General features: G+C 44.4%; 1 protein-coding gene and 1 long non-coding RNA gene across 4 annotated transcripts; one reads left to right on the forward strand and one right to left on the reverse strand.

Annotated features, from left to right (window-relative positions):
• Window positions 1-993: 993 nt before the first annotated feature.
• Window positions 994-15,720, forward strand: ZMAT3 (zinc finger matrin-type 3). 3 transcript variants are annotated; one of them, XM_049801888.1, is made up of 7 exons: window positions 1,570-3,158; window positions 4,198-4,322; window positions 5,008-5,333; window positions 6,942-7,061; window positions 8,855-9,021; window positions 9,133-9,233; window positions 10,258-15,720. In XM_049801888.1, the coding sequence occupies exons 3-7, from the start codon at window positions 5,064-5,066 to the stop codon at window positions 10,467-10,469; spliced, it is 870 nt and encodes a 289-aa protein (XP_049657845.1). In that variant the 5' UTR covers window positions 1,570-3,158; window positions 4,198-4,322; window positions 5,008-5,063; the 3' UTR covers window positions 10,470-15,720. The 3 variants fall into 3 exon arrangements, with proteins under 3 accessions (XP_049657843.1, XP_049657844.1, XP_049657845.1); XM_049801886.1 differs by lacking the exons at window positions 1,570-3,158; window positions 4,198-4,322 and adding an exon at window positions 994-1,102; XM_049801887.1 differs by lacking the exons at window positions 1,570-3,158; window positions 4,198-4,322 and adding an exon at window positions 1,258-1,561.
• On the reverse strand, window positions 9,063-22,135 carry LOC126039182 (uncharacterized). Its single transcript, XR_007506237.1, has 3 exons — window positions 19,555-22,135; window positions 13,527-13,647; window positions 9,063-9,145 (listed from the first exon to the last, which is right to left on the reverse strand). It is a non-coding gene; the product is annotated as an uncharacterized LOC126039182 (long non-coding RNA).
• Window positions 22,136-23,827: the final 1,692 nt, after the last annotated feature.

A 23,827-nucleotide genomic window follows, 5' to 3' on the forward strand; every position in this document is an offset into this window, starting at 1 on the left:
AACTCACAGCCAGGGCCGGGTCGAGGTGACTCCGGCCATCGTTGGGAGCGCCGGCCTCGCAGGTCACGGCCAAAACGTTCCCCCCAGCGAATGCCCAGCAGCGGCGGTTGATCTCCCCAGACCTGGCTGCGAACGGCCCGCCGGCCGCTTCTGCTGCGCGTCGCCGCGGTTTGTGATTCCAACCTGTGGTGACGCATCTGAGAAATGGGAATTTATTTTTTAAGTACTGACAAAAATCAGTAACAAGGAGCAGGGCTAACTGATGGGACCCCCAGGTGGGTTGGCTGATGGCTACCGTAAAGTCTGTGACGGTTTTGGCTTGTAGCGAACTTCTCGGCACTTCCCTGTTCCAACGAAATGGGAGAAAAATGAACAAAACCGGCGTACGCTTTGAAACAGGGTGGCCCAAGCATAAGGGCGAGGCCTGCCCTGCTGTCCTCAGCGGCTCGAGGGGGGAATGAGCTCACTTCGGGTGCAAACAGTGTGAATAAGCTGAAGATGTTTATATGTGCAAACCCAGGTTAATGGCTATTTCTCCTGTCTGAAGCAGAAGGTGCCAAGGAAAAAAAAAAAAAAAAAAAGAGATTAAACGACCCTGTGCCAAACCGCAACCCAGGGATTTGAGCGAGCGGTTGAACACCGTTTGGAGCGACTTTCCCACCGCCCCTTAGCCCGTATGGCCAAAAAAAGCCTGTTTCAACCACGGCGCCTTCCTGCGAGGTTGTCGTTTCCACAGCAGCCGCATCCGAAAGACCGGCGGAAAAGAAACGGGAACTGCCGGCGGTGAGAGGGGGTCCCACGGAAGCCAAAACCCCTCCGCCGCAAGTGCGATTAAGCTGGGCAGCTCTCTTCCAGGCTCTCCCCGCAGGAATAAACCCACCCGCTAGCGCTGGGGAGCGAGTACCGGGGTCCGGCCTCCCCCCGCCCCCAACCTCCCGCCCGCCGCCGGCCCCGCCCCGCCGCAGGCCCCGCCCCGCCGCGCTGAGGTCACTTCCGGCAGCTGTTCCCGGCCGTGCCCGCCGGCCCCGGCCCTTCTGCGGCCTCGGGGACCGGCTGAAGTTGGGCGGGGGGAAAGCGGCGAGGGGGGGCCGGGGCCGCCGCGGTAGGTGCCGCGGAGGGGTGCTGGAGTGGGGGGGGGGGGTGGGGACGCGGCCCTGGCCGTCCGTGGGTAGGGGGACCGGGTTTATTTTTATTTAGCGGGGTTGGGGGCCGGCTTCGGTTGCCGGTGCGGTATGACAGGGGTTGGGGGGGGAGGGGGCTCGCAACGTTTCTGCCGGGTTCGGGGGTGCTTAAGGTAGTTCGGTGGCGCGGATGTCTGTGTCTGCCTCTCCTTTATGCTGGTTTCATTTCTGCCTTGCCGGAAAGTGTGTCGGTGCCTCGGGTTCTTGCTCAGGTTGCAATTATTCCGAGGGAGTAGATACCGGGGCTGCTGGTTTTTTTTTTTTTTTTTTTTTTTTTTTTCCTCTTAGACTCCATCACCAAGACTGCAAGGCACGCAACTTTGTAGAAAAGTCAGCTAGGATGTCAGGATTTACACCGTGGTTTCTGATCCCCCGTTGATGTAAGAGATGATAAGCGACATCTGTTTCTGGGTTACCAAATACGTATCCTCCTCAGCAGAGGGTTAGCGGGCCCTGCATCTCAAGGTAGAATCGTGTGTGGTGTGTGTTTGTTTTGGGGCGCTGTCTTCGACTCCTGCAGCGTTGTGAAATGACCCTGCCTTTCAGGCTGAAGTTTTGTCGGCCTAATCTATGGCCAAAGGTAAACTTGCTGGCAAAGTTAGGTTAAGCGATGCCAGTGTTTTGAGATGCAAGTGGACTTGAGAAGAAACACTTCCTGTCTTGGAAAAAAACCCAACAACAAACCCACAACTTGTTCATCGTCTGTAGAGGTTTTTGTCACTGTTACTAGTTGCCTCAACTGCATTTAAAAAATAATGCCGGTGGGAACACATGGTATGCAGATGTCTCACTGTGGTTTACACTTATGGCTGAGGAAGGTCACATCATATATATGCCTTCCCCATCAAATGGTGCTCAGAGTTGAGGCCATACCAGTTTCTTCCCGAGAACTGCGCTGTTGACAGCTGGGGAGGTTGCTCCCTGGTTATCTGTGCCACCAGCAGTGCCTGGGTACTACCAGGCTGTGGTACTCAGGGCGTTGGGATTGGGATTCCTCCGTGATGGAGGTTCCTCGCTCCTTTGCTGGTTTGTAGTGTAAAGATTTTGCAGCTTCTCGTGTGAAGGGAAGGGAGTTGTCAAAGATGTCCTGTTACCTTCTCGTGGATGGGATATCTGTAGCGACCTGCAGTGGAAGATTAAGGGGACATATAAATAAGCTGAATTTGAGTGATTGGGGTTTTTCCCCCCCTTTTAAATAATACCTGTAGGAAAGAAATCAACGTAATTTGAGGAATTTCAGTGATAAGAGATCACCATCAGAAGAAAATCAGGGTTGCATATGCCAGGTCAAGAAGTTCTGATTTTAAAATTGCCGATGCAGCCTTAATTTTATCTTCAGATTACTGTTTACTTTAGGAAACAGTAAACGACATTACAATTAGAGATTTTCTAAGAGTATTAGAATACCTTTTCCCCTGTAGATGCAGAACCTGTAAGCACTGTTTCCTATCTTGTATACAACAAATCCCATCCCTGGCAGTTGCGTATGGAAGACTCGATGCAACAAACACTCATGCAAAATTAAGCAGATAGGTCCCAGTTGCCATTTACTGTAGATCTCTTTATGTTGCTCTATGAAGTATTTAGCTATAATTTACTCCCATTTTAAGGTAAGAGGCCTGTTATGCTGGTGTAATAAAACTCTGTAACTGGATGGCATGCTTACCTGCTTGCATAGTTGATCTAAACTGCCTTGATAGGCCTGCGTTATGATACATTTAACCGTCATGAATATGAACTTGTTCCATCCATAGCCCCACTGAAATTAATTAGACTGTCTACAGAGTACTACTTGAGGGAACTAAAGATAGCAAAATCTTTTTCCATAGTTCTGTTTCACCAGGAACACGTATGCTGAAAGTTGGAGAGAAGTTAGGTAACACTACAGAATTTACACTGCTGATGGATGACTTGTACCACACCATTCCTGTGTTTCCTCTTCTTTCTTTGTGGTGGATTCTGTTTTACCTTGTTTCGGTTAGTTTTCATGATACCGGTTTTGATTTTGTTTTTATGGTGGCATTGTGTTAGGTATAGTTCTCCTGGAATTTGACAGAGCCTTGGTGGTGGAGGGCTATTTAAAAACATGAAAGCTCCTGGTGGCTCTATTATTGCCTTAAAAGCTTGTCCCCCAAGGCAATGCATGCTGCTCTTTTTTTTTTTTTTCTTTTCTTTTTTTCCTTACCTTTAGTTACTACTACTAACTGAACTGTCTCCAGTGTTTTATTATTTGAAAGTCTAGTTTTAGAGGTAAACATTGCAGAAATGCTTGTGTCACTTGAGCACTTTAGTCCCAGTGATTTTCTTTTTATCTTTATTTTAAAATTGTTTTTTATTTTTCCTGATAGAACATAGACCTCTCTGTGGCCAGACTTTCAAAGGTAATACAGTACCTAAAAATGCAGGCATCATCTGGGATTTTCTGGAGCTCGAATGTAGCAAGGTATTTATCTCCTGCTAATTTTAGCAGACAGAAAATCCCAGAAGTTATCCCAGATAAATGCTATCTGCTTCTCCAGGTTCCAAAATGCCTTTGAAGTCGAATTCTGTTTTCAAAAGTGACTTAGGAACAAAGTTCCTACGTGGCATTTAATTTACCTTTCCCTAATTTTCCAGAAGTGTTATTTTAAAATGTAGATGTGGCTTACTATTTGCTTAAACAAACTAGCAAAGCCCATAGCATAAACATGGTTGCTACCAATGCAGCCTTAGCTGGAAGTGATCTGCAAAGACCAAGATAATGCTTCTCTCCATCCCAGTGTAGCAGTGAACAGGATTTGTTATGATAAGAAGCTAATAAGAAATTAACAAAAGTGGCTGTGCCTTGATTCATAATATCACTGCTCTGCATTATTCTAGGAATGTTCATCCCCGGCTTTAGATGTGATTTATAAACTTTAATTAAATAAGCCTCTCAGAACCCCTTGTTGGAAATCTAGGGTTAGTTCTAAATACTTGAATTAACTGAGAAAAAAATGAATAAAGGTTAATATGGGATAAGCTCTCCATTTTGCAGAAGAAGAAGATACAGCTTTGAATGTTGCATCAGTTGTGGTTAGTAAAGGAAACATGAGAAATAGCTCAAGGTCATTCAACAAGACCATGGAAGAGAACCCTTGGAAGCGGACTATGTGCAACAAGGTGTGCTCACGGTGGTTCTCACTCTTCGGGTTTTTTTTACTTATCTGAGAAAAGGTAACTGTAGAGTATCTTTCCCCAGGAAGGTCTTTGTGAATATTTGAGGGATGTATTTGTGTGTGTGTGTATGTATTTTATATCTACCTATGTATATGTATATATATATAAAAAAAAATCTGCTTTGAAATATTTGGGTTCTTTTTAAGTCAGCAGCAGCAGTAATACGTTGTAACATTGTTTAGGTCTTGGAGTATGAGCTTGTTCTTAGGTTGTCAAAAGAGAACGGGACTAATGGTTGTATCCCTCCCGTTCCCATTAACACAGCTGTATGTGCTGTGCATGTTGTATGTCGCATCTTCTAGCGGTCGTGGAGCTGTGGGACGTGTGTGCTACGGGTCAGGTACTATGAGTGGTTAGGAATCTTTGCCTGTCCAGGTGGGTGCCATGAGATACTAACAACTACATTTTGGACTTTAATCCACTTCTTACGCACTTATCTTTTAATCCGGCTCCGGCTCTCTGGGATGCTGCCGTTCTTGTGGGCTGAAGTGTTATAAACTGACTTCATCCTGCTAGGCATTGTGAAAAGGCATAAAGTAGAGGCAATGAAGTTACAGAAGTTGTGCCCCGGATTGTCTGTGTTCCTGTTAGCGCTGCTTATTTCAGCTTTTGTGTCTCTCTGGTCTAGATCTGAAGAAGACTCCTCATCCTTCAGAAGTAGCATGCTCACAGTCTTCCTGGCCAATGATTCTTCTACAGCAAGCAGGTCTTCTTCCTCATCCTGAGAAGCCTTCATCTCTTCCTATGTCAGTGGCTACAAGGCCAAGAGCCAGCTCACCACTCTCCCCACCAAAATCTCTTGGACTGGGGCCTTCCTTTCATCACACACAAGAAGAAGAGCTTGCAAAGGTGGTGGAGCAGGACCCTATGCTGGAAGAACTATGTAAGCCTCTGTGCTGTAAGCTTTGCAATGTCACTCTGAACTCAGCACAACAAGCCCAGGCTCATTACCAGGTGAGGAGAGTAGCAGGAGGCACGGCTTTCGGGGCTGCTGCATTTGCAGCTTGTGTAGACCATACCTGTGCCAGCACATGCACTGCCAGCAGCATTGCTGTGGTAGCACGGAGCTAAGTGTGGGCTAATGCATGAGAACTAACTTAGCTTCTCAAGGGGGTTTTGAGCGCTTTGTTGAGGTGGCTGCACACCAACAGCAGCATTTGAGTTAGCTCATCCACAGCTACCTCTACACCATCTAATGGGTGGGAAGCTATGGCTAGAACTGCTCTGTAGGCATATCTTCACCCTGCTTGAATTTGCTGTTCGTCCAGACATGCTGCAGGGCTTTCATTTAAGGTGTCATCACTAGAGCATGTTGTGAAAACTTTGTCCGCAGGGACAGAGAAGTAGTACCAAGATGGCATGGGTGAAAAGGCAGATGCTCATAATTTACCTTTGTTTTATGTGATCTGTTTCCCACCTGTACACTCATCCAATAAAATAGAACTTCTGATTGCACAGACGTGATTTTGTAAGGCCTGGACAGATGGTTTCTGCTGAAGCCACCAGTGCAGTTAGGAAAGGGAGCTGCTGCCATGTGCTCATCACTGCCTCCTTCCTGACGTTATGCACACAACTGATCTGCTGGTGGGGCAGTTTACACAGACTTTCTCATCTGTTTTGGACAGCATCAGCTAAGCCAGCTCAGACCAAATTGATTTTGTTCAAGCTGGTCTGGCTGACTTGCGTGAAATAGTTTAGGGACTATTTGCATCTGAGTCTTTGCTGAGAGATCAATATGTCATAGTCTTATGTTACCCTGTTTTACTAGTACCCTCTCTTACTAGTGCTATGTTTGTGTGAGATGTGGAGATAGTAACTCTTGGCACCAGCAAATCCAAAAGGGTGGTTGTCCATATCCTCAGGACACCAGACCCAGATTTGCTGTTGGCCCTGAAAAAGAGGTATCACCCCTGGTGAAGGGGTAGGTTGAATTAGTGTTACACTTCAACATCAGATTTCTGCAGTATTTCTGCCATGAGGGGACAGAAGCGCACTTATAGTACATAACTTGCATTTATGCATATGTCTTACTATATATCCACAATGCATATGCATACTCTCATGTAGCTCTATCGGGCTTTCAAAACACCAGAAAGAACTTTAGTATATCTTTTTCCAAGAGAAAATAAAATATGAAGCAGGGGTTTTTAGGTTCAATGTCATGTTTTAACTCATGCTTGCAACCTCGTGAAAAGAAGTGGGGGTGGGGGGGTGTGTTCAGGCTTATAAAAAAGCTATGCAAAGCAGTTAATGTTTCGTGTTTAAAATACAAAATAGTAGTTTTAAGTGAAATGGAAACAGATTGAGGAACTAATTGTAAACTTGCTGATTTGAGAAAAACAGTCAAAAATTAGGTCCAATCCTGCTAGGTGATGAGCACTTTAGAGAAAGCGGGGGGATGACAGCTTCTCTCAAGTCCAGAGCTGTTATTTTCTGAGTGACAGCTCCTTTACCCAAGGTGTCATCTTCATGGCCACTTTCTCGTTTTTGTCTCTGGACCCTTTTTCTTTCAGTGTAAGATACTATTAATAGTACAGAGATTAATTTGGGTTCTCTTTCCAGGGTAAAAACCACAGTAAGAAACTCCGAAATTACTATGCTGCCAATAGCTGTCCGGCACCTGCCAGAATGAATAATTCGGTTGAGCCTGCCCCGCCTCAGGTTGTCTCCCTTCCAGCTCAGGTAAGGCATGGGAAGGTGACTAACATCATGCTGCTTACTTGTCACCTAAACCCCACCCCCGTAAGGATAACTAGATCTCACGCTTTGAGGATTACTGCAGGAGTTGGGAAAGAATTTTCCTTGTGATGGCGCAGGATGGTGGAAATGGCCTATTGTGGGCTGTTTGCTTTCCTTTGAAGATGCAGATATTGATCTGCCCTTGCAGCAGAATATTGGACTTGAAATGTTCTATTTCTGCACAGCAAATACTTTGATTCCTAGGGATGTCCAATGTGCTGCTGATTATGGTTGTTTAAGGGCAGGTGTAAAACAGCATTATTGGAGCTGGATTTGGACATGAGGGTGTGGCATCCAGTCTGCACAATCATCCCTCTATTGTGTGAGGGAAGCCTACGTGGAAAAAGTGCTTAGGTGCTCCTACACCCATTGCCCAGAGCTGTTAGCTAATTCCTCTTTTGTTGCTCCTTTTGAAGTGCTCAGTCCTGTGTGTAGGGTGAATAGACTGTTGCCTCAGTGATCCAGATTAATTCTGTCTCGGGCACATTAGAGGCAAAAGATATGATTTTTGCTTTCTTCTTCTAGAATTCATCACTACAGATTGTCATGGGACTTAACAGCTAACCTGGCTTTTGCATGTGACTGTGCAGGGAACTGCAGCTGGGCTGCAGGGATCGAAGCTGTGCCTGTCGTTTCCCAAAGCATAAGCCTCTGTTTGTAGAAAAGCAAAGAGCATTTGCCATGAAGTGGCAGAGTGTTATACTTGCTGTTGGAGCTGCCTGAGGGAGACTCAGGCCTCTGTAAAATAACTTGGCAGCTCACAGAACTGAATCAGGGGGCCATGGGGTCGAGGCCTAGGTGGTGGGACATGGGTGCTGTACCTGCTAGGGTATCTGATGCGTTTTTTTTTAATGGAGGAGATGGCCTGTGGCAATAAAGAGACCACTCTGGGGCCATGTGAGGATTCATGTAACATCGGAGCCAGAATTGTGTCTGCCTGTGTCTATAAGCTTAAACAGTATCAAAAGAGATGTGAAAGAAACTCAACTTGGCAAGTGCCGCAGTGACATGGCTGTATGAATCACTGCTGCTGCACTGTTTACAAAGCACTTTCCTCTGGATGATACACACTGAGGAGACACGGTTGCTGCCCCAATCAGTGTGTGGTCTGGCTAGACAAGCAAGGTATCCTTCATAGGGCAGGAGCTACACATGTGAGGCTGGGTCCTTCCTTTGAAGTCTTGATCCGGGTGCCTTCCTACCTGAGGGATAAGGATCAGAAGTTTGGCAGCTCTCCTGTTGTTTTTTTTTTATCTTTTAGTGTGGTCAGAAAGCTGTGTAGAGACAGGGTACTGTGGAGAGATTAGGTACGCTGTAAATAGGAGAGAGGAGCACCTTTACCTTTCAGTGGGCCTTCCTCAGTGTGAAAGTCACTGTTCATCAGCTCCCAGCAGTCAGGACTAGAGGAGTTAAATCATTGCTGTGAAGTAAACAAGCCTCTGTAGCTATTGGAGAGGTACAGGGTCTTTGTTCAGATTGCTTTCCTCTCAGTCTGAGGCCAGGTATTTGCCTAGATCTCGAGGAATTTGCTAATTCTCCTGGAGGCTGAGGCAGGGAAAATGAAGTTCTTGTAAGAACACTTTGGGGAGCACTTGAGAGTGTCCTAATCCCTATGCTATAATTCCAGCTTTCTTGCTGCCTGATGAAGACTATACTGGTCTCAGTCCCTGTGATTCAAATATTTCAACGATTTAACCTTCTTGTGTTTCACATGCTGTCTCTCCCTTTGCTGCTAGATGGGATCCAGTAAACCAGGTGGCCGAGTGATCTTGGCCACAGAGAATGATTACTGCAAGCTTTGTGATGCCTCGTTTAGTTCTCCGGCTGTGGCACAGGCTCACTACCAAGGGAAAAATCATGCCAAACGGCTGCGTCTTGCAGAAGCACAGAATAACTCATTCTCGTAGGTATTGTTCAACTTCACGCTCAGGCTGAAAGCATGTGGCAGAGTCTCTGGCAGTCTTTTTCTCAGAAAACTCTGAATTGCAGCTGTTCGTATTTGTTTAATCTTCAGGGATGCATCAGAACTAGGCAAACGAAGGGCGAGGAAAGAAGGGAATGAATATAAGATGATGCAGAACAGAAGAAATATGTATACAGTTCAAAACAACACAGGTAACTGGGAGCTTGCATCTGTTCTATGGTTGGAATAATAATGAGTAATAAACAGATTTGTTTTTCTTCTGTTTCTGCGGTCTGTTTTAGCAGAGACAGGTTGTGAAAGGAGCTGGTCCTAGCTCTCCTGATCCTTCATGTCTGCATGTTTTTTCCCAGCTGCTAAAGTTGCTTTGTTTTGTCGGCCTGCTTGTTAGTTCAGTTTCTCAGTTTGTAACTTAATTTACCATCTGCCTGTCTATAAGGTTGCTTTAAGTGGTGACAATTTTCCTGCTTTATTTTCTTGGCAAGTGGCCAGGTGCTTTAACTCCTACTGTAGCACATCAACCTGTACTTGCACTCCCATGACCAGAATGGGAGAGCATGTTAGCCTCCTTCTAAGATCATCTGTTCCTAGAGTAGAGTCCTTCCTCAGGTGTTAGATACTAACTTTGCCTCTTTACTATGATTTAAAGTGTGTTTTACAGTGTCCAGCCCAGCATCTGTTTCTCTTTTTCATTTTAAGTTGTGTTGTGAGCACATATTAGCTGAAACCCTGAGTCCTGGTGAAGCTTGGTTTAATTGTGTCATTCTAACCACTGTCATGTGGAAAAGATAAATCTTTTAAAGTTCTATTAAATATCACTTTGTGATGATTTTAAATTGAGGCAGTTTATTTAATCAAAAGACTGTTCTAATTCTGGAATTGGAAGGTTAAGAAAAAGAAAAGAAAGAATTGATTCATTACGTCAATGATAGACTCCTAATTTTCAAAGCCTTGTTGATTCTTAATAAGACTGGGGCACTAAGCCCACTCTACTGCTTTAGAAAATATCAGCAAGTACTCTCCCCTGTGTCCTACACCTCTCTAAAGGTGGATCTCAGCAGAGAAGTCATACGGGAAAATAAGGTTCAGACTCTAATCAGTTAAAGAAGCTAATCTTTGGCTGCTTTTTAATCATTCGTTGGACTTAGAAGTTGTCACTGAGCTGCCGCAAGCTTTTCTTTCTTACAGATAAAACAGGCTTTTCTGTTGACTCCTCAGGTCCCTACTTCAATCCCCGCTCACGTCAGAGGATTCCTCGGGATCTGGCCATGTGTGTCACTCCCAGTGGCCAGTTCTACTGCTCCATGTGCAACGCCGGGGCCAGCGAGGAGATGGAGTTCAGACAGCACTTAGAAAGCAAACAGCATAAAAGCAAGGTGTCCGAACAGCGGTATAGGAATGAGATGGAGAACCTAGGCTATGTACAATGATGCGCCACCCTTGGTAGTAGTTTGCAAATAGAGCAGCTTGTCTCTCGCCTGCTGTTTGCCACATGCCCTGCTTTGTGCTCCATTTGATAGGAGTATGCTCTCGAGCTATACATGTAACACCTGCAAACTTAATGGTATGGTTAGATTTATTTTCTATCATAGTTGGCAGGATGACGCTGTGCAGGACATGAAGTGTTTTTGATGTTTGTTTGCTAATTATCTAAGGCTCTTCATTGTATTGAATGGTGGGGAGGACTTTGTCTTCTCCCTAGCCTTCTGCATGAACACGCAAAGCCCAAGAAGTGCTGGGAACTTCTGTGGTTCTACCACACAGGTGGACCATGTGCAAAGCCCACCCCCTTCTTTGCACACCACAGAGCAGTGCTCCAGAATGCCTCCCTACAGCAGATTGAATCTCTGGGCAGCTTGTGAAAGAGGGGCAGGAATGGGGCCTGTGAATGTGTGAATTAGGTGGTGTACTTGTTCACAAATTGCTGCTTGTGGCCCCCGTTACAGCCCAGAGTAGGTTCTTTCCACATCCTTGTAGAAAGGCTGTGCATACCTCTTCTCCTTGGAGGGTCTTGCCTCTTACAGCTTCCTCTGCGATGCAGATTTCATTCTGAACATCTGACATTGGATATCAGCTGATTCACCCCATTTGGAAATACTCTCTTCTACCAGTTAACAGTGCAAAAAGATTCTCGGTGTTGTTGGCTGGGCACATTAATGCACCACTGGTGTAGCTCATCTCTCTGAAGAGAGTCTGGGGGGATCTCAGTGACTTAATGAAGTGAATAGGAAAGCAAACCTGCTCAGATGAGGTGTGCTCTGCTCTGATTCTGCCTTAGACTGAGTAGGGTTGAGAATAGGTTGGAAGGAGCTGTCAGCTGTAATTTCTTTGCATGCTGATGTAGAAGAGAGCAAGTGTTGGTCTCTGACCTGCAGCTCGATTGCTCTGGGAGAGCCGGGCTGCCTGGACCTTGGGGAGCAGATATCGGTGTGTCCTGCTTCCATGCCATTCCCTGGACAAAGCCCTATGGGTATTACAGAGGAGAGCTGAAATGCTCCTTTGGACTAGAGCTACCAATATTGGATGAATTTTTTCCCCTCTTTCTTTTCCCATCTCAGAATGGGTTTTAATTCCATTCCTTGATGTGAACTTCACTGTTTTAGGGACCATCAAAAATCCAAAGTTAGGTAGGATGTGAATGTCAGGGGTGATGATTGTCTGAGCCACAGCTCAAAAGCCACAGTTTTTTGGCCATGCAGAAGTATTCATGAAACTTGTTAAGCAACTTTGTAAGTGTAGACAGACCCAAAGGGTGTGTGTCTGTTTTGAATTTCCTTAGCAAAAGTAGAAATGGGATAAAGAGCAGAAGTAGGGCTGACATTTATTTTTCTGCTCATTTGGGTAGATGTGAGGAGCTGTGATTGGAATCCAGTTCATTGTGTTTCTAAAACATTGGCTCCAGTGGCAAGTGCAGCATGTAAGTAACCTCCACTGGACCTGATTCACCACTGTGCTGCTACAGCTGTACTCTGGTATAGCTTCATTGACTTCAGTGGCAGGTGCAGAGAGGGGGTAATGGAAGCATCATGGCTTGTCTCCCACTCCTCTTTAGGTAGTACATTGAATTAAATGCAGCTCTGTTGGTATCAGCAGCATTTTACCAGGGATAAATTTTACCTAGTGCGTAATGTTGAAGGTAGCTCCCCCACCCCCTTTTTTTTCCATTCTGATCCTGCCTCTTGCATTCCAGAAGGACTTTCTGCTTGCCTTAAAAAATGAAAAATGAGTAAACTAACAAAAAATCCAGATAGTTTTTATTCATCTTCGTTGTCCACCTCAGAAGGGTTTGTTGCACTTGGCTGCTGCGCAGAAATCGAGTATTGTTATCTTTAGCTACCTGAGCATCATGTCACCGTAGAACCTTAATGCAGCCTTCCTAAATCTGGGCAAGATGAGCTCTTGCATAGTAGTCGAAAGCAACCCCCTACATCATTCTATGCTGATCCTTGCCCTGCAGGTACAGGCAGAGCAACGGAGATCCTCTTGAATGGGGTTTCTTCCCCTCCTTTGTGCAAAGTTCAATTAAATAGGGTTTGTGCACTGGAGCACGTTAGAAGGTAGGAGGACAGGTGCCCAGGTTGCAAAGCACGAGCTGAGCAGTTTTGACAGCCTGTACATCTGTTTGTTTGTGCTTTCCTGCCCCTTGCTCGACCTCTGCAGCCTTGAAGAACATTCCCCTCGCAAAAATCTTCGTCAGCCTTTTTCCCCTCATCTTTTGCAGTCAAAGAAGGGCTCTGGTTTTCTCTTTTGTGTTCTGTCTTTTGTTTTGCTAGTCTGACACCACTGTGCAGGAACAGAGGGGGTTGAATGAGCCTTGCCGCAAGGTGCTTCACCAGAGTGATCCCTGCGTTATGGTTAAACATCCCTCTTGCTGTAAATTAAAACGTGGCATTTCCCACCGGCTGCAATTAGTAGCAGAGGAACAACACTTTGCGAAATATGAGCTGGAAGAGCTGTAGGTACTGGTGTTGTCTAGCTTATTGCTAGTGCCAAGAAAGCATTTTTGTCAGCTTTCATGTGTCCCCAAAATCAACTGTTCACCACTTTGCTTTGGTTGCTGCTCCCGCTCCCAGCCCAGCAGTCTGCCCATCATTTGGCATTTCCAGTGACTGCCAGAGGTGTCAAAACTCGGTTTGCTCCATGCAGTGTTACCTCCTGGTAACGTCTGGTGCAAATGTGCCACAGCGCACCCGTGTGCCAATGCGTTTGGGAGGGTGTGCGAGGGAGGTGCAGGGGGCTGCTCCTGCGGGCTTCTCTCTGCATGGGGCTGAGTCAGGTTTTGAGGAATGGCTCGAGTCTGCCCTGAACAGAGAGGCCTGCACCTGCTTTGATTTGTTCAAGGGAGTACAAGAAGTGAATGTCATCATCCTGAGAATTTCAAAGTGGTGGGTTATATAGCAGGTATAAAGCAGACAGTGGGACTCAAGCAACAAGAGTAGGACAGGGAGGAAAGGTATTTCTTGCTGGGAGAGGCAGCCGAGACTCACCTTGCCCCACTGCTCTGTTGTGGCCCTTCCCTACAAGTGACCAAAGCTTTCCTCTCCCTCTTCAGCATTGCTTAATGGTTTGTGATCTTCCCACTCTCCCTCCAGCATAGAAAACTGTTGACTGCAAAGAGAAAACACCGCACCTCACTAATATCATTAGGGTTCAGGCCAATCCAAACTCACCTGTCAGCATGAGAAACTGGGTGGATCCTGATTTTTTTTTTTTATTATTTTTATTTTTTTTTTTGTGAAAACTGTTCTCCAAATCAGTGTTCAAAACACGTATTGAAAACAGGTCCTGACCAAACCCTGTTTGACATAGATGGGCTGAGGAGAATCCCATACAGCTGTAGTGCCATTTTCCAGACCCAATGAATCTTTCTCATGTTAAACAAAGCACCAAACCCAAGATACAGGACTTCTGTGAAGCTGTTGCATTGGCCAGTAGGTTAATGACCTTTGCTGCTAGAAACAAAACGTAAATCAATGTGTTCATATTTATTTTACTGTGCTGACCACTAATTGATTTGTTAATATTTAAGGCATTATTCTGTAGGTTGTTTTTGTTTAAATAGAACACTCTACATCGCACTTTGCTTTTGGATCAGAACAGGTATTTATTATATTTGTGAAAATGTTTTCCCTCCCACATATGTATTGTTTTCTTTCACTTGATGCAAAAAAACCCAACAAAAAACCCCAAACAACAAAACCTACTCCAAAACTACCACCACCACCACCACCCCCCCCCGCCCAAATCCAAGCAGTGGATCTTCTTTGTTTCTTTTCATGCCAAACAAAATGGGGATTTCCTTGCAACTTGCTCTTAAATGTCCATTTCTAATGATTTTTTTTTTTTCCCCCTCCAATGGTTCCTTTGGTAACTCGGGATGATATTTTTAGAGACACACAAAGTTCATACTACATTTAAGCATTTCTTTTAAGGCAAGGAAGTAAACTGTGGAATCCATGTGTTTCTGAGGAGTATGAAAGTGATACTATTTTGTTTGTATTAAGCATTAGCTGTTATTTTGCATTCTGCACTAATGAGTAAATGTGTTATTATCTTGCCTAACATTGGTCTATTTTTTACTTTTTGCTTTCTTCATGTACATCAAAAGGAACCCTGAAAACTTCTGTGGAGTTGCTTAGGATGGTCATCAATGTAACAAAATGCAGATTTTTTTCTGTAAAGCTTCTTGTCTTTTTTTCCTTTTCTAGATGCCCATTATAGGGCATTAGAAGGGAAAGCTATCGCCATAAGCACGGATTCATATTTTAGCTTACTAATGCATGATGTCCTTTTGCTACATTACTTAATGCTCTCACTGTAACCAATGGGAATCTTGCCGAAATCAGGAGTGAATTAAATACCCTAGCTAAATATATTATGTTGGCTAGGGCCAGGCAAGGTACATTGCTAAAATTTGTCTTTCATGTTTGGGTTACAACACTCTGAAGGTTTTGCTTTTTGAGGAATGTGTATCGGTTCTGTAAGGATTTGGTCCTGCTCCAGCTAAAATAGTTGGAAGTACATTGACTTCAGTTGAGTAGGAGCAAGCCTTGAAACCCTTCAGGAATTTCATACTGCTGATGTTTTCTCATATATGTGGTTTTTGTTTTGTGGGTTTTTTTAAAATTTTACAGCCATATATACAAGGATGCTCTAGATGAGATGGACATCTGTTGCCGATTATGGAAAAACAGATGCTATGGTTGCCAAAGGATTAACAGAAAATGGAGAAGTATGGATGTGGTTTCTTTGAAGTTTGTGGCTAAGCTCCTATTGCTTTGAGCTGGGCTGGCTTCTTTGCCATCTGCGTAAAGTTGGAAGTGAAAATAAAATCCACTTTCAAATAAATGTGGTCAAACAGTAGTTCTGGGAATCTCTCCTTTAAAAAATGTATCACAACTAAAATTGTATCTTTTTATTTGAAGTATCTGCAGGTAAAGGCGGGACTGTGAATTTTTAAAAATAAAATCAGTTTTTCAGTCTGTGTTTTGCAGGGGAAAATTTACTTGATTTAATTTCCTTCTGCATCTGTCCAGCAACATCATTTGCCACTGCTTTGAATATGTTTCATCTAGAGCCTTCTTGTCAGGTTGGTTTTGTACATTTGTCCTTATTTTCTTTATATTGTACTGACCCCCAGGAGGGAATAGTTGATGAAAATTATTTTTTTTTTCTTTTTTTCTTCTTCGGTATATAATAAATCATCTCGCTCTTCTCATTGTACAGCCTTAGTGTTTTGTACTGCTACTGCTCGTGATATGGCTGGACTATGCATGACTGAATTGATTTTAGCCTAGCATTGAGTGCAACTACATGAGTAATATGTTTTAATACACTGATAAAGGAGTATAGTCCAGTGTAGAATTTGTTACTGTGGAGGGGGGGTCAGTGTACTTTCAACTATTACTGAAAGCCAGCTGAGTTCTCCCTCTGAGCTGTCTCGGCTTCAGGAGGGGTTGGGAGCGCTCAGCCTCTGATGGGATGGGAACCAGAAGGTACGGGAAGGGCTCTGTTTTGGGCTGTGCTTTCTCCTTGAGTAGACATCACAAGCTCTGCAACAGCCCCAGGCTGAACCACAGACTGACTTCAACTCGTAACTGCAAAAAGGTGGGGACAAGCTCAGCCTAATACTTATATTTGCACATTTTTTGCCAGTGTGCTCTTTCCCTCTTCTGTTACTTGAGTGCTCCAGAAGACCATGTGCTTATGCAGCATAAATGACTTTCCGAACAGAAAGGACATTCTGAACTGCAGCCTTGAAGCAGAGAAAATCTGGGCTTTGCTCAGTTCAACTCAGGTAAGAGAAAAACGTTGCACTTCTTGGTGCTGCAGCTATGCTGTTAGTGCAGTGAGCTGTTGACCTCAGGGGCAGTATCCTGGTGGCACATGTAAGACTGCTGTTGAGGCACAGCTCTGAGTGTATAAGCAACTGTGAGCAGGGATGTGTCTCTGCACTCGCCTGTCCTCTGTTATTCAAGGCATTGGACCATTACAGAGAATAGTGACACCATAGTGGAATTATCCTGATTTACCATTTTGTTGGTCTGAGAGCTGCCTCGGTGCTTAGGTGACTTCTTCTGTGCTAACAATGAAATGCGGGAGGCTATATGTGTTCTCATGTATAGTAAATAGAGCCATAAAAACTTGTAAGTGCAGCTTAGTGTTAAATCTCACCCCAGCCCTTCATTGTCTTATGCCCATGCAGACTGCATTACTTTCAGCCATCCTAGGAACCAGAGAGGAGCAAACCTCTACAGAGCAGCGTGTCCTCGTTATTAGATGTTAAAGCACTGCCTTTTTAATACTTACATGTGGTAATTGTATTCCGTATTAATTCTACAGCAATTTGGTACAGTCAAACCATAGTGACACACAGAGATACCTGGGCAACCTAATTCAGAGTCATGGGCATTTGTTAAACTAGGCAGCAAATAAAATAGTATAAAAAAATAGATGAAAATCTAAGACTAATTGTATGATTTGGAAGCATAAATAGCACTCCTTCTGCTTCTCCAGTTACCCTGGTGTCCGGTTGTCACTTAATTGCCTTGCAACATTTTACAGCTGAGGAAGTAAAGTTTGGGAAAAAATAAGTGATTTGCCCAGAAAGTCTACGGCTGAAAAGAAAGATTGAACCCAAGGCCTTTATATACCAGGCTGCTGACCCTGCCACATCTCCATTCAGCCTCCCTGCTCGCAGGCTGATGAAAATGACTGGATTTTAAATACAATTTGATTAATAATTGTTGGGTTTTCATTGTTTATATAATGGCTTCACAGTGCTTTAGGAAATGGGCTTTAGCACATGGTTTAAAAATAATGGAACTTAGCAGCGAGATCTCTCAATATTGCTTCTGCCATTAAATCTTAGTGGAGAGGTGGAAAAAACAACAGCTTTTAGGAGGATTGTAGAGGGTGCAAGTTTGCACAGTGCAGGTTCTGGAGGCTCTTCTGTATTCATTTATGTCCTCTTCACATAAATTCTCTTTATTCCTACTTCTACTTCTCCTAAAGCATTTGGAATAGTAATGAGCTGCTGTAACAGATAATACCTAGAATTCATTGGCCTAATCCTTCAGTGAATGACACGCTTTCAATTGGCCTTATTCCACTGGGCTTGCTTCACCTCTCTACCTGCATGAAACAAGAACAGATCTATTTAAAGTCGGTGGAATTACACAAGTGTAAAGAGAGATAGGAAGATTATCCACAGTATATTATCTGAGAGTAGAGAGTGTCTTTGGCAGGTGTTTGCTGTACATATGAAGATGTTAAAAAAGTATTAATCTAAGGCTTGTTTCTCAATATTAAGGTACAAGGAGGTTCTGTGCATGAAAGAACAAGGTGTAGGGTCATAAGAAGAAATAAACACGGTTGCACGATAAACTAAACATGCTGCATTTGGTGTGCCTATGGCATTTTATGCAGGAATGCAGTATTAACCTGAAGAAGCCAGACTATGTACTTAATTAAATGCAATGAGACCAGTAGTGTGAAAAACACTACATGTGCCTGTGTATTACCCTGGGTTTTAAAAGATGAAATGTAGGTATGAAAAAACCTGTGAAAAGTCAAATGGCAAAATCCCCGTACACCAGAAGAGTTGATGACGTACAGGTTAACACCTGATATTTGGGGAGTCTGTAAAGAATGCTTCAGACTTAAGGGACTTGTAAAAACGACCGCGTGATGCCAAAAATCTTTAATTGCAGCTGACTAGAGAGTTTGGGACCTAACTGAGATGTCAGTTATGACAATGGCTCATTTTTGCTCTGTGTGAACTTGTATAGGTGGGGATTGTTTCAGCGAAGAGTGGAAGCTCCCGTGCGAGGCAGGGCTGGCTGTAGTCTCAGTACCCTTGAGGGATTTGTCCTTCTCCACTTTGACCTGCCGCGTATGTGTGCACGCACGTGAAGCAGTCCCTTTAAGGACTCTTCCTCCTTGGTATTACCCACTATTTATAAGAGGTCATTTTCCAGTAGCTCCTTATTGCAGCTACCTCTAATACTGTTTGCGGTGTCTTGGCAGCAGCGTGTCAGGCTTAATTAGGAAATGGCCAAATTACTGGATACGTGGGAATCTTAGACAAGTAGCTTCTGTTTGTAAAAGCTGGTGAGCACCTGCTATTCGTGTAACAGTTATACTCGGGGCATGTTTGGATTAACAGGTCCGAATTCAGACAGAGGAACAATGCAATTCATCTCCAGAATATTGCATTTATTTATGTCAGGTGGGATGATGGGCTGCTGTACGTTCTTCTGGTCTGTCTCGTAGCTGGCACCAAGGTACCCTGGCATGAGAGGTGGATGCTTCTCATGCCTCCTATTATCACTGGTCTCAGTGAATATGTCTTGGTCTGGTTTTGACTAGTCTTATCTTTGGTTTACATTGTCACACAGTCACAGAAATGTAATTAGTAGGACAGCTTTTATAATGTTTGTTTCATGACTTTGATTTACAAAGTTTGTTTACTTGTGTGAAGCACAGATTTTTATTATGCAAAACCCAAGTAATTTCTAAAGAATGTTATTGAAAAGTACAAAGAAAAGTGGTAACAGTGTGTAAATGAAAGTAAGACGGATGTTTCAAGGTTGCAGTGACCCCAGGCACACAAAACTGAGGAGGTAGAACTGGGAGGCAGCAGTGGATAGTACCAGTCTGTCTTTTGCTGATCCCACAGTCCCAAGGCACATGCTGGATGTTCAGCTGCCATATTTGCAATTATACCCTTGAAATAATATCTGATAAAACCCGAGCTGTACCGATGACCGTTTGTATTAGCCTCCCCTTAAGGCTGATCTGCTGCCGTCCCGGAGAACAGTCAGGATGCAGAAGGCTCGGGGATCATCACGCGTGGCCGAACAGGCTGCGCCTTCCCCTGCACTCTCCTCCCACAAAGGCAAAATGCAGCGGGGCCGGGTTAAGCCCTCGCCCTTAGGGTGGGCTGTGTGTTAGCCTGGTATCGGCACAGAAGACATGACAACGGTTGTTAAAATGTAAGATGTAGCCACATACCTGAAGCTTTGAAGGAAGCGTCAGAGGTGGTGGGTGAACGGAGCACGAGGAGAGGCACTCGAAGTTCAGGGTGGATGTGGACGCGTGGAGTGGTATCTCTCCCCTGAACAGGCTTCTCGCTAGAGAGACAGTTACGTCGGCCTGGAGTCCTTTCATGCCTTGCCTAGTGCCTAATACGTGGGACAGATTTCTGAAGACACATTGTTAATCTAGATTAGCATTGATCTTCACACAGCTTCTGACAGCTGCTAGGAAATGCAAGGATGGGGCAGACCACAGCTATACATATATATGCGCTGGGTATATATTAGGACATAATAAGCTTCCAAGGGAGTTCTTCTTAATTTGGGTACAGGCTATATATGTGCTAATTATATGGCAACAGTCTTGACAATTAGCATGCATACTTTTAATTTGCATTTCTGATTGCAGTAACAAAGCCAGCATTGCCTTCTCCTCTCACTAACTTCAAAGGCATTGTCTTGATTTAAGAAATGGTATCCTAAAGCTGTTATGAGAAAGTGAAGCTGTGTTACTGCAACTGTCAGGCTGCCCACTTAAAAAGCTGCAGGATAAATGGATGAACAGCCAAGCTCTCTGAAATGGTTCACGAGAGCTTTAAGGTGAGAAAATGCCAGCCTGCATTTATTGTCATTGGCATACAACATAATATTCCCACAGTGAATACAGCACAGGTCTTCCAAATCAGAGCATGCTTCCCTAAAATGTCAGGACCCAAAGATACTCCTTGGGTGCAGATCGTAGGCTGTAATACTTAAAAGAAAATACATGTCCCAGAGGGAAAAGTGATAATCAAGTGGAAGAAATGAGAATACACAGAGAGACAGAAAATTTGACATTCCCTTGGGTGATCCTGCCAGCCCTTGGACACAAGACCAGCATAGGTCACGGGTAACGTTTAACAACATTTGGCACCTTGATCTGCTTGGATGTTTTCATTCATCTCGGCAGACATTTTAAATTGCTGTAGCGTTTTAGTAAATTTGATTGCAAGTTGTCTTTGAAAACAAGGCTTAAAACCACAAGCGAGTTAGTCTTTTACAAAATTTAACCCTGCAAGGAGAGTCATTTGCACGTGGTTGTGCGACTGCAGCGGGTGCAGTTGTAGACGTTGAGCCGAGCTAGAGCTCTCCAGGACAATTCCCTGCACAGAGCTGGGGTTGCCTGAACTGCCTACATCAAAATTAACGACTCCGGTCCCCTGTCTTCGCTAGGGTGCAGCACTGGTTACCAATCTCAAGCTACATGTTCCATATAGAAACCCATCATCTCAATGCTGCAGTGCCACAGACAAATTATAAATATTTGAATGTCTTCCTGGAGCCTGGCTGAGGTCACCCTGTGCTCGGCAGGTGCTGCTGAAGATGGTCTAGGTTTCCTCCAGAAGGAAACGAAGCTGTGTCACATCACACGGGAGCATCACTTGCATTTGGCATTTGGGATAAAACTTAATGTTCTACAATTATAGTGTCGGATGGCTGGCAGCAATTTCGCCAGACAAATACCACGTGTCTTTCCCAGAAGGATTCAATCTTTAATATTGTTTTGATGCTGGAGGCTTTTCCATTTTCTGTTTATTAGAAATGACATCTATGTTGGAAATGTTGCCTTTAACCCAATACAGCTGGTGCCACCTGCAGCACTGTGGAAAAATCATGGCTGCAGCGTTTTGTTTCCGTGCGGTTGCTGTATGACCGAAGGAAACTGTCACCTTGCAGAAATCAAGCCTTTGAAGGGCTAAATGTGTGTTAGCTGTTCACCTGCTTCGTGTGCTTTGAGGCTGTTTCCGAACAGTTTCACTTTACACCCTCAAAGGGTGGAAATCTGTTGCTGAGACTACGGGGAAACGTTGAAAGTCAAGCGGTGCACGTGGAAAGCCCGTGGAAGGAAAAGCAAACCAGGAGCTGTGAGATGCTAGGGCTGCGCTGGTCCAGTGCCCAGCTGAGGAGGGGTACATCCACCTAGCTTCACTCCTCTTTTTTTCTACCTTTATGCTATTACCTTTTTTAAAACCGAATCACTGACCTTAGTGGAGGTTCTTGTGATGAAGGTAAACTGGTGATGAAATGTAGTATTTTGGGGGGGGGGGGGGGGGGGCAATCTTGTTCATTTGCAGCACGTGAACAAAGCTAGGTGCCCTAAGTGCAGGCAGGCTCTATTTCTTGGAAAAGATTTCCACATACACAGCAAGAGGCCAGTTTTAATCAGCATCCTCGTGGCCGGCCTTCTTTTGGGGCAGAGAATGGGGAGCAGGTGTTTGCTCTGTCTTCACCTATCTGAGCCACTGCTTTTTCTTTGATGGGACCTTGGTGAATCCGTGACATTTTTCTGTCCCAGAGGAATCTTGCCTGTCCCTCTGGGGAATGAACAAGTGTAGGGTGACTGGATTCATTGCTATTTCATAAGGATATAAATAATACACAAGGTGTAATACACGAGTGGCAAATCTGACTGTGCTGAATATTCACGTAAATGCAGTGAGGCACTTGATCCTTCTTCTAAGGGCTCTTACTGGGTATAACTCAGGCATTTTTCTGATGCATTTTGTGGGGCAGAGGAGACAAGCGAACAATCATGTTGTGAGATCACAAGTCACCCTCCTGAGATGCTCTAACAAGCGTTTAATCGTTGTTCCCTGGAGGAATGGCTGTAGTAACTGAAAAGAATCGAGAACAATACAGAACAGAGATCAGTTTCGGAAGAAATGGGTCACAGTAATTCATAATTCCAAACTAAGTCATATTAGTTGGTGTCCACCTCCCCGGGCTCCATTTTTCCCGCTTCCCTGCTGGTCCAGCAGCTTTGCTGCGGGCTGTGATGTGTTGCTTCGGAAGCGCCAACCAGCCCCCCACCCACTGCAGATACAGGCCGTGGTTTCCTGATCGGCTGCCAAAAAAACATGAAGAGTGAAATTTTCAAGTCTTGTAGCCCCTTAGAAGACTCCGTGTTTTCGAGCGTTCTGGATGCAGAAGCCCCGTCAGTCTTCAGGCGGGTCGAGGCTTTGAAGTCCTGGCTGCAGGCGGAGGAGGGCTGGCTGCGGAGGTGGCCGTGCCTCGCGGTGGCTCTTATGGGTGCCTGGAGCTCTCAAGACGCAGTCGTCCCTTGAAAGGTGATGTGAGGGATGCCTGTCCCCACATCCGTGCAGCAGCGTCAGTCTGTCCTGACGGCTGTGCGGCCTAAACCAGCCGGCTCAGCCTCAGCTCAGGCGAGGTTTCCTATGCTGTGATCACACCTCCTGATGGCACTGCAGACATACTGTTAGAAATCCCAGACAATTCCCTCCTTAGACCCATATTTCAAGCTCTTACTTAATATTGCCCCATTTTCAGAGGTTTTAAGAAAGGTGGCAGTGCTTTATTGATATTGGTTTGTTGTTTTGAGGCAGGTGAAGTGATGGTATTTTATTTTGATTTCAACAGCACACCCATTAGGATTTCGAAAGGTGGTAATATCCCCTGGAAACAGAAGAGGGCAGCTGTTTTTTGAGAAATGAAGAGTGCATTGACTATTTTTGAGAATGAAATAGCAGTCACTCAGATCTAGACGAAAGGGCTCTTTTTTTTTTTTTTTTTCCCATGAATGAATAAAAATAGCACAGTATTCCAGGGCCCGTGCTAGTGTAATTAGTGTATAAAATAGCTGGACCCCCATCACCTTCCACAAAGTCCCTGGGCTTCATCTGGCAAAATTAGATTCCTTGCAATTTTATTGCAATGTAATTAAAAAGTAACCAAGGGAATACAGAAGTCAGTCTTCCGAGGTGTTCAGCACCAGACAGAATAAAAAGCGTTTGGCAGCTCTCTGGATTGATAGCCAGTTTCTTTGTTTACTGCCCAAACAGAAAAAAATAATTGCTGTGAATTGTCACTCTGTATGTATGGAAGAATATGGAAAAATCACATTTAGTAAAATGTTATTCAACCCTCTGTATGTATATTTTTTTTTTAAAGTGAAAAATGTTTCCAATTTGTATTTAACAACAAATGCGTAAATTCCAAAACAAAACATCCTTCTGGAGTGAAATCTTTCTTTATAATCCAGACTAAGGCATTTTGTGACTTCTTAATTTTTCAAGCTTCAATTTCCAATGAAAACAATTACACAAGTTTGAGAGGAGTTTACCATGCGGTTAAGTCCATCCGAACCTTTATTTCCTGGCAAATATTTAGCTGAAAATCCTGCAGCGGCTCTGGTGAGCAGCCCCGAGCCCTGATTTTAGCCCCAGAGCAGCCACACTCAGGCAGCAGCACCA

The sequence above is a fragment of the Accipiter gentilis genome, chromosome 6 (genome assembly GCF_929443795.1).
Source record: "Accipiter gentilis chromosome 6, bAccGen1.1, whole genome shotgun sequence".
Classification (NCBI taxonomy): Eukaryota; Metazoa; Chordata; class Aves; order Accipitriformes; family Accipitridae; genus Astur; species Astur gentilis.

Excerpts from the sequence above, each read along its gene's own strand:
- ZMAT3 (XM_049801886.1), top strand. The coding sequence starts at position 5,064 with ATGATTCTTCTACAGCAAGCAGGTCTTCTTCCTCATCCTGAGAAGCCT. Across the intron at positions 5,334-6,941 it reads AAGCCCAGGCTCATTACCAG|GGTAAAAACCACAGTAAGAA; the intron begins GTGAGGAGAGTA and ends TTCTCTTTCCAG. Across the intron at positions 7,062-8,854 it reads TTGTCTCCCTTCCAGCTCAG|ATGGGATCCAGTAAACCAGG; the intron begins GTAAGGCATGGG and ends CTTTGCTGCTAG.